Genomic DNA, 15,895 nt, shown 5'->3' with positions numbered 1-15,895 from the left:
GGCGGTAATTTAGAAGAAGCAAGATGGAAAATTTTAAGACCTTCATCGTCCCACGGGGTATTTTAGATTTTAGATGAAAATTACGCGATTCTTAAGTTGTCTCCTCCTCGACGATAAGCCGACAACATGAAACGACAATACCTAAAAGCGGATTTAAAATAAAAAGGGTAAAAATGGCCGCAGTTTTTAATTACGACTCTTTAAGATTCAGCTGCTTATCCCCGGACATATTTTCATTTTGCTGCGCGACTGGCGGCCGTATTTTTCCCGGAATTAATCGAGGAAAAACGTTATACTTTTACAAATTGCCTCGTTTAAAAGTCCGCCAAATCCTTTGCGTAAAGAACGCATTTTTCTGGCGTAATTATATTTAACCGATTATTTTCCATTAAAAAAGGAAAACAATAGTAAAGTTGCGGCCTCCTTCCTTTCATGGGTTTCTTGACTTTTGGGAAAAACGTCATAGGGGGCTATATCGGGTGAATATGGTGGCTGAGGCATGGATTACGGTTCTGTTTTTGGTCAAAAATTTAGCCGCAAGCAACGTTGAGCGAGCAGGTGCAATTCCTAATGCTTTCTTCGTATTGCTTCTTGCAAACGGCGCATAACTTCAAGGTAATAATCTTTATTGGCAGTACGACCTTGTGATAAAAGCTCTTTATGTACTACGCGAGGAAAACCCAATGAAACAGTCGGCAAATTCCTGACATTTTATCAAATTTGACGTGCTTTTTTTGGCCTTGGCGATCATGGGTTCTTCCACTGGGCTTTGGTTTCGACTTCATAACCATATACCCATGATTCATCACCAGGTATGACCTTTTTAAGCAGTCGTTTCATGCCCAAAAATTCGGAAAAAAGTGCATCTCTCTCTTCAGTCGTTGTCCGTTTTCGGACGTCGTGACTCGTTCATGGATGTTGTGTAGTGACCCTTCGCCAAGCTTCTCTGTCCTCTACAGTACGCATCACTTGTGAGACCGACATTTGTGTGAGCTCCTTTATTTGATCTATATATCTCACTGGTGACCTTCCTCTTGCCCTTTTTCCATCAACCTTCCCCTGTATCATGAGTTTTTCCATACCGTCCTTTCGTATTACATGACCGAAGAATTTAAGCATACGTCGTTGTATTGTTGGTAATAATCTCTCATTTTCCCGTACTTTTAGTTCTCTTAAGATGGATGCGTTGGTGCGGTATGCTGTCCAGGGTATTCTCAGCATTCTTCGGTAGCATATCATTTCAAACGCCTCAATTCTTCTTCGAGATGCAGCATTTATGGTCCAGGATTCCGAGCCATACTCTGCAATGGGGAACACTAAAGATTTCACAAGTCTTGTTTTAGTTTCCTTGCGGATACGGTGGTCTTTCCAGATTTTAACCAGCCTTCCCAAAGCCTCCTTTGCCATCCCAATTCTTCTTTTAATCTCTTGTTCTGAACCACCTCTATTTGTTATCTTCGTGCCCAGATAAATAACCTCTTCTTTAACTTCTATGTCATGGATTTGCTGCAGTGGTAAAGGAACTGTTCCTGCCCGGTCTATTATCATCAGGTGGCATTTAGATCTATTTAGTCGCAGTCCGCACTCCAGGCTTACTTGCTCGATTCGTTGTAATAGTACACACATTTCTTGTTCGTTTTTAGCCACTGCGATAGTGTCGTCTGCGTATCGAAGGTTTGATATCTTTTTCCCTCCAATAGATACGCCACCCTTCCAGTTCCCCAACGCCTTCCTCATTATCCATTCTCCATAAATGTTGAAGAGTATGGGGGAGAGAATACATCCCTGCCTTACGCCTTTTCCAACTCTAAAATTTCCTGAGTATTCGTTTCCTATTTTTATTTGGGCTAGGTTGTTGTCATATAGCTGTTTAATAAGGTAGGTTAGATGGTCGGGGGCTCCCATTTCTTTTAAAACGTACCACATTTTATTCCAGTGCACCGTGTCGAAGGCCTTGCTATAATCCAAAAAGCATAACATAGCAGAGACATTGTATTCAAAGAGCTTCTCCACCATCTGTCTCACATTTAGAATTTGATCTCTTGTTCCTCGTCCTGGCATAAAACCTGCTTGTTCTGGGGGTATATTGGGGAGGAGGTAGTTTTTGAGCCTTCCTTGTATGATGTACAGTAGCACTTTGCTTGCGTGGTTTATTAAAGCAATTGTTCTATAATTACTGCAGTCGTCTTTTGGGCCTTTTTTGTGTAATGGGATATATACAGATTTCGTCCATTCTTCTGGCCATTTTCCCGTTTCCCATACCTTTTGACAGATTTGGTGCAGCAAGGTAATACCTTTGCCTCCAGTGCATTTTAACATTTCCGCTACAATATTATCTGAGCCTGGCGCTTTTCTGTCCCTAAGTTTTTTAAGAGCTGTTTCAACTTCGTCTCTCAGAATTTGTGGTTCACGTATCCGAGCTTCAAGTGACAGGCTCTCTGGTAGGTCCATCTCTTCAGCGGCCATAAGATTCTCGCAATATTGACGCCATCTTTCTACAATTTCAGGTGTCGTGGTCAATCTTACACCGGTGGTATTTTTAATTGGAAGGTACTGTAGTTGGAAGGTTCTTGAGAGCATCTTCACTTTTTGGAATAGATCCCGTGGTTGGTTTTGGTTTGCATGTTTTTCGATATCCTCACATACTGAAGCAATGTACGCATTTTTGTCAATCCTAAGCCTTCTGTTAATGGCTTTGCTCAGTTCTCCATATGTCTCTTGGGCTTCGTTCTCCTGTAGTCCTTTGATTTTTAAGTTGTTTCGCTCGGAGATCATTTCCCAGGTGCTTTGTGTTATCCATGGTTTCCTTGGTTGGTTTTTATCAGGTTTTACAGATTCGGCAGCGAGCTCAATAGAGTGTTTCATTTCTGTCCAGAGTTCATCGGAGTTCATTTGGTTGATTTTTTCTTGCGATATTTTGTCAAGATTATCTTTGACTGCATTTTGAAAGATCTCGTTTTTCCCATTGTACCATGGGTTGGTTTTTGGAGGACGGCGTTTGTTGCGCTGCAGTCTGAGACAGATTTCCGCGACCAGAGCATTATGGTCACTTCCACAATCCAGGCCAGGATAGGTCTTCACATCTCTAATAGAACTTTTCCATCTTCTCTTGATAAGAACGTAGTCAATCTGATTGCGTGTATGTCCATCAGGAGATCTCCAGGTATATATTTTTCTAATATGATGTTGGAAATGGGAATTAGATATGTATAGTTCGTTTTCCGCGCAGAATTCGATAAGCATTTGACCACGTTCATTTCTTTCTCCTATGCCATATTTTCCTACTACCGTTCGTAGATGTGTATCGGTCTTCGTTCCGCCAATCTTCGCATTGAAATCGCCCAGTACGATTAAAGGCTCTCTGTTAGGCATTCTGGTTATTGTGTTCGAGAGTATACCATAAAAGTTGTCTATTTCATTTTGAGGGCATGTCGATGTGGGGGCATAGATTTGCATGAGGTTTAGGTTGACCGGTTTTGCTTGCAAAAAAGTGCATAGCAAGAACCAATAGAGATCGTCTTCAGCCATTTCTCTAATAGTAATTCGACGCTTTTTTGTCATAGGGCATCTTGGAAAGGCCTGTCTTCTTCTTGTAGTGCCGTAACCGGTTAACGATGGTTGCCTATCATGCTGGCTGTCATGTTAGTGATTCGTGTCCTGGTTAGCCTGGAACAATTCCACGGAAGACTGACCATGCCATTGACGTAAGTTTTTCACCCCTTCTTCGTCCCTGCCTCTTCTGCTGTTTATCTTTACTTCCATGCTGTATCCAAAATATTGTAACATACGCGTCTTAATAGCCACTTATTTCTGGTTCTTTATTTATTCTGGCTAAAATGACGATGTTCCTCACTCTATCCACCCAACGTCTCCTGACATTTCATCGCATAGACATGCCTCCATACCATACAACAAGATGGACCATTGGACCATTCTCATTCTAAAATTTACGGATATATTGTGACTACACAAGGTTTTCTTCATCTGTGCGAATGAATTCTTATTTTTCTTTCTATTGATGGATCCCAACCGTCATTAAAGCTCTGTGGTAAAGCTGGTTTACTTATAATAATATATTTCGTCTGCCTGGTGTTCATTATTGTTGCCAATATTATGTCCAGTTTCTTGAGTGTGTTCGCCAAAAGCTGATGAGTCCGGTCTCTCCAATGTATGCATATGCATGGAATGGTGTAAACTCCTGGCATCTCGAATGGAATTTTGTCTTTGACGGACCGAAGATGTTGACAGATTTTTGGACAAGTGGTAAATCTGGTTTTGACGTTATACTTCTTTAGAACTTCTGATATGTGGTCAGTGATTTTTTGAATGTAAGGAAGGACCACAGTGGCAAGTGTAGGATTGATTTCGGCCTCATTGCTATTGGAAGGTTTTGGTGAAAAGTATTTTGTTTGATGGAACGCTTACTATCTTTAATGTGGAAATTATTAGAGAGAAGAGCAGAGGTAAGGTTTTTTAATTCTGTTTTCAGTGACTCGGGCTGAGATAGTTTTACGGCTCTCTAAACAGTTGATAACCGATGATTTTTGGGCCGGATGGTGATGTAATAAGAATATCTAAGAATGGAAGGTTATTATCAGTTTGCAACTCAACGATTAGAAATAGAGATCAATTAAAATTGAACGCATTCAATTATTGCAGTTGCGAGAGATTACCAATATTTTCGCTTTTAAAAGAAAATTGAAAGCGATTCTGATAACACAGGCATTCCATGACCTAAATCAATTTCAGAGTAAAGTAAATTAAGTTCAAAATTTGTATATTTGTCCTTTCCTTTGCTTCTTGACTTGTCCAACACATGTATATGTCATTTATATGGATCAATAAAACATTATCATCGTCATTATCATTATCATATCATTCTACGGTACAGAAGTATCGTCAAGAAAGAGACGTAATACCCTAAAAAGAAAGCTGTGGTATTTTAAAACTTTGTGGTATATTAATTTCCAGCGAATTCAGTGTAAAAATGTTACAATATTACAATATTTTTTTAAAAAGAGCTCCGTAGAGGCGGCGCTTAAAATTTAATCGAGAGTCGGTTCATATAAATAATTCACCACTAGTACGGTGTGAACCTCAGATTCGTCCATAAGATACATCAATCATGACGCGTTGAGTGACGTGCGCGGTGAAGATAAATCGATCGAAACAGAAGACACCCTGCGAGCAGCGTAAAGCAATTTTCGCCTTGAAAATACGAAACCCTCCGTGTCGACCCTCCAAGTTCATGTATAATACATAAAGGCTTCATAAGCCCCTTAAAGTGTATCCCACCTTTAAACGGACTAAATGCCGGCGGCGCAGCTGGAAAATCTGACATTCTGCGACACAACAAGGCGTACTACGAGAGAGATTTTCAATTGTCCCGAGCAACAAACGGGGTGATTTCGATTTTAATCTATTCTTTTTGTTTGGAGGGGGACCGTCAGGCGCGAAGCTGCGCGTTTGAATTGCAAGTTTATTCTAACAATAACAGTAAAACCCGTCAATCCGATGATTTACAAAAATTTATTCAGTAACAGCAGTAAATCCTCGATAAATATACTAATCACGTATCAACTTGACCAATCTTATTCTCTTAGTAATAAGGGTTTTACTTCTGAATAGTCTATTATTTACTAATAAATTGATGAAAACCATAGTCACCGTAAATCACTAAAAAACACTGGCTTATCAACCTATAATTCGCCAATCATAAAGTCGATCAGTATATCAGTAATATCAATGGTCAAATGTTATAATCCTGAGTGGTCCATAATTCACTAATAAACTAATGTAAATCAGCGATAAACCGCCGTAAATTAGTATAAATCGCTGCAAATCATCGTAGTGTATACCAATCACATATCAACTTATCAATAGCCTTTCTTAAAATTTATCATCAAAAATTGGATGAATACTTTAATAAATTTTGTGAATCAACGGTAAATTGCCATAAATCACTATACATCACTGCAAATCATTCAGTACGCATCTATCAGGAATCAACTTATCAACAGTAACATCGGTGGTCAAAAGTTCGACTTCTAAATAAATTGTTGTAGATCACCTATAAATGAAGGTAAAACATCACATCATGGCAGTGTATACTAATCAAGTCTCATCTCCTCAATCTCCATTATTAAAATCTGCCAGTCAAAGGTTGTAATTCTGAATAGTCCATTATTTACTAATAACCTGTGGTAAACCATAGATAAGTCACCGTAAATCATTACAAAACACTGCAAATCATCATGGTTGGTTTCGAGCTGTCCATCCCAAAGTTGTATGTTTGAATAGGAAGTTTATTTTAACAATAATAGTAAAATCGGACAATACAAAGAATTGATTGAATATTGTTTTCGGCAATTCTATATAAATTGCCAATCAGAATGGGACCAGACAAGTGCAAGTGCAAATACCTCGAAAGTTAATATATATTCGACCTAATTAGTCTACAAACTGTTGTAAACTACAGTAAATAAGTGATAAATTACCCTAAATTACTATAAACAGCTTCAAATCATATATCAACTGATCAATAAATTTTGTAAATCATCGGTAAATCGCCGTAAACCACTATACACCACTGCATCAATTGTGCATCAACCAGGAATCAACAGTAACCTCGGTGGTCAAAAGTTGGACTTCGGGCGATTCCATTATACATTAATAAATTGTTGCAGATCGCCGATAAATGAAGATAAAACATCACATCATGGTAGTGTATAGTAATCAAGACTCTTAAATCGTCTCTCATAAAATGAATCAGTAACATGGCCAATCGCTAGCAGTCTGAATAAATATAATAAACAATATAATAATAAACAAACGTAAATCACCGATAAATCACAATAAATCAAGGTAAATACTTGCTGTCTTATCAGATCAGACCGGTAAAAAATTATCTCTCTCTCTTGGAAACGATTTTTAGACTAAACCATTAGACTTTTCATCGGTGGTTATATCGATAAAATCTGCGGCGGGATATAAACCCGGCAGGGAAACGGAAACAGAGAAAAATGACGCCATATTAGTTTCGCAAACCGAAGTGTGCTTTGAAGAAGTTGTCGAATTAGAGGGACATAAAATAAAGTCGAAGCGGCTATCACGATATATAAAGGCGACTTATTTCCTTCGGTGAAGTTCATCTTTTAGTGTTAGCTTCTCGATGTTTGGATACTTTATAAGGCACTGGATGCTTAAAAATGGAGTCTTGAGTCTACAACACTGCTATCACTGAAGGTTAAAACTGGTCTTCATATTGACCCAAGCACTGTCAGTAACACTTCTTTGCTCAGTCAGTGATTGACAATGAAACAAGTTTTGGAACATTGGAACACATTCCCCTGGTTTTAAATTTAGATGATATTAACTGATGTATTGATGGGCAATTTTAGAAGAACGATGAGTTTCACGAGGTCCACGCCGCGATCCAATTACGATATAATAGTGGGCAATACATTACGAAGTTGGGGGCAGTTCGGGGAGATAGTCGAGCACGTCATAGGCGGACTGACTGCCATTAATCAGGTCGCTGTCAATCGTGGGAGTTTCGCGGATAAAGACCATCCGGAACAATGGAAATTGTGTCTATTTAAAGCGCCTTTGTGTTTTGGGATCGTAAATACGGAACAATAATAATTGTTGCCTTACGTAAATGTATAATGGCGGCCTTGAGACGTCGATGAATACCGATCGTGATTAGAAGTACGTTTCAGCTTGAACGCGCGAGGATGCGACGTGGAATTTGTTTAGAGTTTGGCGATTAATTTTAATGTTCGTTGCTTTTAATAATCTGAAAAAGGTCGTGGGAGATGTCCGTTCGGAAGTAGATTGGATAGTTTCCAATATATATAATTATAAATTATATGAATAACATAAATAAAACACACATAAACACATAAAAAAAAGTTTGTATTCCATGACACAATTTGCTTCTTTGATTGTTGGTCTTTTTCACGAAAATTCTGTATTTGTTTTATACAATATTTTTTAAGTTTTTAAATTTTGAAAGAATCATTTTTTATAATCTATATAAATATGAAAATTATATGAATAGCATAAATAATAGATACACATCTTCTACTTTTAACGGATTGATTTTGAACCACTTGCAATTAAAAATCCCAAATGATTTCTACAACTGTTACGGATACACGTCACATAAATTTGTCGATCGAACTGATGACGTAACTCAAAGCATAAACAACAAAAATCACTAGTGATTCCCTTACTACGAGCGTATAAAAACATCACAAATAAAAAAACAAAATCGAATCGCTGCGCCAAAGCCAACTAAACTGAATACCGCCGGCACGCATCTACTAAACCAATTTATTTACTCTGGACAATGGCGTGATGGATTGCACACGGGAAACCGGGTTTCGAAAAATAAAAAAACAAACGAAAATCAACATGCAACCGGTAAATTTTCGCCCCCCCCCTTCCCCATGCCAGCGGCCATAGGCGGGCGGGGATCCCGTAATGAATTTTTAACTGCATACGTCGGGGTTCTGATCCGATCACTCTATTTATGAGAACATTTGTTTGAAGGGCCCGATTAAAATCAAAAAACCCACTTGTTTCTATGTTTCGGAATTTTATTACGTCATACTACAATGGATGTATCAGAATTTTAATTAGAGGATTTTTAATTGCATCAAGACAAGAAAAACGAAATAAAAACGAACAAGCATAAAAAAGCATATAAAGAAGTGAAGCAGGAAATTAATGGACACAAACCGACGTCACTGTCTCGTTTTTTACAAAACTTCCAAAAAAATATTGTGTTTTTTAACATTGGGAGTCTGTCAAATATTTGTGACGAAAAGCCACTCGGACACTTGTCTCCTAGATTCTATGATATGGTGGCCGAAAGTATCCGAAAAATAGAAAAATTTACACAATTAAAACATACCACACTCACAGTTGGACATTAGATAAAGGTAGGCAACTTAATTAAGCTAAAATAACTGAAATAAACAAAACATAGTCCCATTAACAATATAAGTTCTATATTTATACGTGCGCGTATATATTTTTTTTAAACCCGATATGTCAAACTTTCTTATACTTTTGAGAATTATGAACGTTTGAATGGAACTGGTTTTCTTCTATTCATTTTTATTATATCGTGTATATTGCGTTGTTTAGTAGCAAGTGGTATGACTTGAATAAATGTTGTTAATATTATTAAGCTTCCAATAAGCTTACGAACTGACTTTAAGGGGAACATTTGCTTAGACCTCTCAGATATCACGCGTAAACTTGCAATCACCGAGTTTTTGATGTTGCGATGATACGATGACCAGGATTATATTTACGTTTCCCATTTGGCAATATCTTTTATTCCGTTCTTCGAAATAGTTACTAATATTTTCAGCACTAGCGCAACTAGCTCAATTAGCGTGGCCATTTTGGCCTTTTTGTCGATAACAACAATGTCTGGTCTAATGTGATCGGTTCTTTGGTACGTTAGAGTATATGATACTTTGAAGCTAGTGTTTGTGTCTTCCTTCTGTCCGGAAGTCAGCCAATAATTAGTTGGACGCCATACCATCGACATAATCTTGGCTGCTCGCGTCAAAATGTCTTCCGTTCAAGGGCGTGCCCCTTGTTACTTTCGAAAATCGATGAAATCGAATTTTTCGAAAGTATCTGCGCTCATATAAAACTTTTATATCTCGGTAACGGTCCTATGGGATACAGAAATGATCACCGTCGAAAAATTTTTTTTTTATTTTTTTTGTCTCTTTGTCCGTTCTCCGTTCTCATCTTTTGGTTTTTCCTGAATAACTTTTGAACCGTTGGAGCTACAAAATTGAAATTTGCCTCCACGAGGCACATAAGCTTATAAGAAATGGCCCTGATCCGACGTCGATATCCAATCTTTTTTTCGCGATTTTCGACTGTTTTTTGGACCTTGCTATGAAACACGATAAGTGTCCGAAATTTGAAGCAATCGACTTCATATTTGGAACATATATGCAGCTTTACCCCGTGACGAAACCTATTGAGGTCGGAAAGTATTCTAAAAAATAAAAACATCATTTTTCAAAAACTGTTTACGAGACCATAAACTTTCATTCTTCACAATTTTTCAAAAATATACAGGGTGCGCCGCAAATTAACAAAAAAAAACTGAAATATGGGTCCCCCTATTATTGAAAATTGGTTATAACTAAAAGACTATGATCCAGATCTTACTTTCTTTTATATTCCGATATAGCCCGCATAGACAGCAACAACTTTTGAATTTAAAGTTTTCACCTATTGTACAGGGTGTTCTCGATATTCCGTGCTAAATAAGAAATGTGGTAACTGTCCTAAACTTGCGGATATTAACTTCAAATTTAGCAAAGAAGTAAAAGTCCGTGTCCACATTTAAGCGGTAGAAATTGGGCGCAATCAAATTTTACCAAGTATTTTTTAAAAATGTTTGAATTTTTTTTTAGTAATTTTAGCTTCCAGAAAAATAACTTTTCCTCCATAATCGTTCATCCGATTGGCAAAATTCCTTAACCGGCAGACGCAGAAGATCCAGTGCTATAACATTTATTTCGGGCATTTTTTCAATTATACACAGGATTTTCAAATTATAGGCAAAAATCTAAAAGACCTAGAAAATTGTTCTTTTACAGGGCAAATTATTAGCCGCAAATCAAAAATCGTAAAAAATATGGCTAATTGGTTCAAACGGTGTCATAGGCCGCATCAAGAGCTACAATTTTTGTATTTGCAGTTTTCGTCTACCACATACGCTGCTCGGGATATTTGAAAAAATACTGTCAAGACGGAATGACGTCATTAATTATCACGGCGCGCTGCGTGGTTTCAGAAAAAACTTATTTTCTCGAAAACCATTTACTATTTTAAAAAAATTCTTGAACGAGGACGCGTGGAAAATCCAGTGCTATAATCTCTACTTCGAACAATGATTTTATCATATACAGGGTGTGTCGTTTATGGGAAAAAATCTAAAATATCCTAAAAATTTCAGTTTTTGTGGGTAAATTATTGGCGATAAATGAAAACCCGTTGAATATAGGATAATTTTATTTGAACAGTATCGTAAAGCGTGAGAGAGTTTCAGGTTTTGTCAATTATACAGGCTGTATCTAGATATCATTCAAACTAGTAGGGTAGAGAACGCGTTTCCGGATCTTGACCTATTTACTCTGAGCTTTGAAGCCTTTAAACGACAATTAATACGGTATACCAATAAACGTACTCCAATAAAAAGCTGTAATTAATTGTTGATTAGATTCAGGTTGTAAAAAATAATTTAAACTAGTCCCCCGATAAAGAACCTCTTTTTTGTGTCATTTTTGTGTTTTTCTAAAGACTTAAGTAAATAAATAAATAAATAACACCTCGCTGACTTCGCTTTATAAAAGTGCTCTTAATTTTTTAGGATTGTTTCCTTTTAAAAAAAATTAAGTGATGCGGAAATTTTTGTGGGGTGTCCTTTTTTTCGATTTTTTTTTTGTTTTTAACTTATATAATATATTTACCAACAGCGTTTCACTTTGAAAAGCATATTTTCCGGACTGGAAATTCTCAAGCGTCGCGGCACAAAACGGGACGCGGACATGACGTCCTAGCGAATCGAGGAATTAATTTTCGTATCCCGTCGAATGTCCGAAACGCACTGCGATAGTACGATCCCAGTTAATGAACGATTCGTTATTTGTACGGAGCGTGACGTATAAACCGACGACGTGCATTGGAAACAATGAGCGATATCCACGTAATGAGGGATAAACCGCCAGGTATACAGGGTGTCTCCCGACTGACAGAACGTTACAATCGTTTCATCTAATTCGTAGATTGTTATCACGTAGAAAACTAATGAAATTTTCGAGGCTCGTTTACGCAGGAAAGTGCATTTCATCGAGAAGCAACAGACTTAGACTTATTGAAATCTGTGGTCAATATAAATTAGAAGTATTAAATGGGTTTTTCCCACACAAGAACGTCCATGAATACACATGGGTTCAAGTAACTGACTATATCGTAGTAAATTAAAAGTCCGCAATTAAATGATATGACGTGAAAGTTAAAAGAGGAGCAGTATGCGGTTCTGATAACTGGAGCACTTTTAGTAAGACACATACGAGGCTATTTAAAATGTTTGACTACAAAGGACAACCAAGACAAAGTATATTACAACAGAATGAAATACGAAGTGAAGCAAAAAGTAAAGAAAGCCAAAAATCAATCATGGAAAGCAAGGCAGCATAGGAATCTCGAAGTCAAGGCAAGCTCGGAAAACTCTAAGATCTCTTAAGACCAACAAAAAGGAGACAAAAATAATAGACCCTATTGGAATAATTAGATGAAAAACTTATTATATCGGGAACTACTAACAGAAAACCGAAATGAATTCAAAAGCATAACGCATGAAAAAGAACCAACACACATAAAAGAACCAGAGTTTACACAGCCAGAAGTGGAACAGACATTGAGATTTGTGAAAAATAATAAAGCATCGGGTTCTAGAGGTATTCCGGTAGAACTGTTAAAGGCGTTTCCCTCAGCCGTCATAGGTGAGCTCACATTCACATTCTATTGGTAGACTGTATGGACGTTTATTGAAAAATCGTATAGAAAGTAAAATTGAACATGCAGAAGAGCTGAGTGGTTTCCGGACGGGACGATCCTGCGTCGATGACATTTTCTGCCTGAAACAACTGGCCGAAAAAACTATAGCTTGCTCGAGAGAATTACACCTTATATCTATAGACCTCAAGAAGCCACATGATACCTTGCCGATAAAAAAGTTATGGGATGCTTTGAAAGGAAAAGAAGTACCAGTGATGAATTTTTGGTAAATAAAGACCTGAGACAGTTCTCTCCCATTTTATTTAAAATTTACATAGATTTTATTTAAAATTTACATAGATAAGACCTTATAGGAGTGGAAACGAAAATGCAGTAAAATGGGTGTAATGATGAACAGTGAGTCCATCTACAGTCTATAATTTGCAGATGATATATGGATACAAATATAGAGAAAAACCAGTACATGGCTATTGGAATAAACGGACAAGATGTGGGAACTATTAAACATACAAACCAGAATAAGTACTTAGGAGTGACTACAACAGCGGACGGAAGAGACGAAGTGAACGTACAAAACAAAATTAATCAAGGAAAAATTGTTATAGGTCAATTACACCCAGTGTTATGGAATGACTTAATTTCCCAAAAAAACTAAGAGGAAACTGTTTAATTCCTTTGTGCAAAGTACAATTACGTATGGGTCAGAGGTTTGGAAAATGTCAAAGGCTATGAAAGAAAAGGTAACTTCTACAGAAATCATGTATTGGAGAAGGTGCTGTAAAATCATATTAATGGACAAAAAACTGAATGCAGAAAAGAGACTATTAGATACTATTGAAGAAAAACAACTAATGTGGTTTGGACATGTGAGTCGAGTGAGACAGAATACCCAAAAACAATTATGAGTGGAGACCACCACATAGAAAGAAAAGAATCGGACCGCGGAAAAGCTGAAAGGCAGGAATTGAAGAAGCTATGTAAAAGAGAAGTCTCATAGAAGATATGTACAGTGATCGAGACGCGTGGAGGTTGGGATGCGGTTAACGGCCAAGGCTATAGCCAAACCGCATTTATATCATAAACTTCTCAAAAAACATTTAAAAACAAATTATTTACAATTTAATACAAAATGACTTCGACTACGACGAGTAAAATTAAACCTAAAATTAAATTACATTTACTTTAAAACTGCTGTTAAGATTCCAGTGAAGAAGTACGTTTTAATTTTATTATTTTGCAGCGCCATCTATGTTCTAAACGGCGAATCATTGTCGAATAACAGAGACCATCTGCACCTTAAGCGTAGACCCAAACACCAATCTAGAAATACCTGTTTTACTTCCTATTGTTATTTTTTCGTTGCTTTAGTTGTTTTTTGAGATAAAAACAAACGAGATTGTTTTCAATTCAATTAGAACTGATTTGGGATTATCGACAAAATTGTACTGCTGTACTGTTATAATACTATTAATGCAGTTCAATCTAGAATGAACTGGAAGTTTTAATAGGTAGTTTAGAAAAATCAAGACCAAAACTTAAATTAATAAATAATAAAAATTAATAAATAATGAAACTGTGACTCGTTAAATAATAATAATAATAATAATATGAATAATAAGAATACCAAAGCTTTTTATTTCAATTATAAACAATATAACAATAATAAGTTAAAATTTCGACTAAGAGGCGAGATTCAGCTTAATAAAGATTAGCATACCGTTCTATCTAACTCCAGGAAAGAGAGAAAAAAATTACCTACATACATTTCCGTTTCATAAGCTGTAGCTTAAATCAAACAAAAATGATTAGTGTAAAATGTTCGAGGTTGCTTAAGTGTTTTATTTTTATCATGTACGTCACAACGGTAGCTTATATTAGAGTTATGAAGGAGATTTTCTACTTATTTCTGCATGCAGAACTACAGGTATATTAGTAGCGAATGTTTGAACGGGTTAGCGCTGCAAGAAAAATTGCACTGGCGAGTCACTTTCTCTTGTCATTCGGAACGATTTAACTATTGACACACCAATGTTGCTTAGTCGTGGAATATACTAATTTTTGCTGTTTGAATTTTGCCATTTTTTCATCGATCATGAGATTCATTCCTTAAATTATAAGACGTCATTTCGACAACACCCTGCATATATAAGATTAAATGATATTTCCCGTTTTTAAACCAAAGAAAGATGATTAAAAAGGGTAAATTAGTAATTTGTTTCGATTTCTGGAAGTTTTCTATCAACTTGCTGGATCGTTGGGAGTCTACACTTGCGTCAAGGTTCTAATCGATAAAGAAAAATCTGGAAAAGCCAGAAATATTGAGTTTACAACTAACTTAAGAATCAGAAAATAGTCAGGAGTGTTCAGTTTCTAAAAAATGGAAATTTGAAAAATATTTACATTTATGTGAAAAAAAAACAAAAAAATTACCTGTGATTCCCGCAGCTGAAACCCGGTATATTTTTTAAATCACAGCGAAATGCGGGACAATGGAGAAACTCCTTTTTGTTCAATTTCTCTGTCCTTCCTGTCGGAGCGTTGGCTTTTTGTATGCTTAGTTATGACCGGCGGTCAGTAGCCGCTGGTAATTCCAATTTTCCATCTCTTTTTCATTCTCACGCCGAGGAACACGTAAAAAAGCTTGAAATTTCGTCGCGTGTAAAATTCTCCTCTACACTCTGGGCGAAGACTTTTGTTTATTTGAAAATAATTATGGAATACAAATTAACAATAAAATTAAAGTTTTTGGTCTTTAAAATATTGTTCGATGTTAATAATAATGTTAATTAATTAATACAAACACACTGTAATTCTGTGTACCGTTATGTATTGGAAGGTCCTTATGGATCACAGAATAAAAGCGTTAACAATAGAAGAGAACAAAAAATAAAACAGCAAAAATTTTAAACTTCGACTAACCAAAATTAAGCAAACAATTTCCACTACACTCATGATCTGATAAAAAATATATTTTGAAACATCTAATACAAAAAAACATAAAAAATGCAATCTGAATAAATGTTTTGTCAAATTTACCAAGTAGCCAAGTACCTCCAAAGTTTAATAAAATTACCTAATAACACTACTATACCATTAGAATGACTGTGTAGCGCGGCACAATTACCATGTTTACAGAACCTAAGTTTCAGATATTTCTCGATGTACTCGTATACAGAAAAATTCCCCCAATTATCTCCTAAGTTTCCTTAAATTACTAATATCAATGGTATATTATTACCATACCACGACTGTATACAGTGCAATATATCTTGCAATGTTTACAGAACCTAGGTTTCAGATATTTCTAGAATTATTCACAAAATTTCTC

The 15,895-nt window shown here is 36.4% G+C and overlaps 1 protein-coding gene across 4 annotated transcripts in view; it reads right to left on the bottom strand.

Annotated features, from left to right (window-relative positions):
- Positions 1-15,895, bottom strand: part of LOC132701617 (tyrosine-protein phosphatase non-receptor type 13-like) — a 166,352-nt gene that overhangs the window by 29,623 nt on the left and 120,834 nt on the right. The window contains exon 1 of one of the 4 annotated variants that reach the window (XM_060669710.1): positions 11,517-11,653. The exons of 2 other annotated variants lie outside the window; for them this stretch is intronic. Coding sequence is in view for 1 of the 2 variants with exons in the window: in XM_060669708.1 (XP_060525691.1) it covers positions 11,531-11,596 (66 nt within the window). In the remaining variant the exon portion in view is untranslated. Of the gene's footprint in view, positions 1-11,516; positions 11,654-15,895 lie in introns of those variants that run through there. One more of the 4 variants, XM_060669708.1, reaches the window with a different exon arrangement.

The sequence above is a fragment of the Cylas formicarius genome, unplaced genomic scaffold, assembly GCF_029955315.1.
Source record: "Cylas formicarius isolate icCylForm1 unplaced genomic scaffold, icCylForm1.1 PGA_scaffold_4__25_contigs__length_36172078, whole genome shotgun sequence".
NCBI lineage: Eukaryota > Metazoa > Arthropoda > Insecta > Coleoptera > Brentidae > Cylas > Cylas formicarius.
The sequence above is the reverse complement of the archived record's forward strand: the minus strand, read 5'-3'. Positions and strand labels throughout refer to the sequence as shown.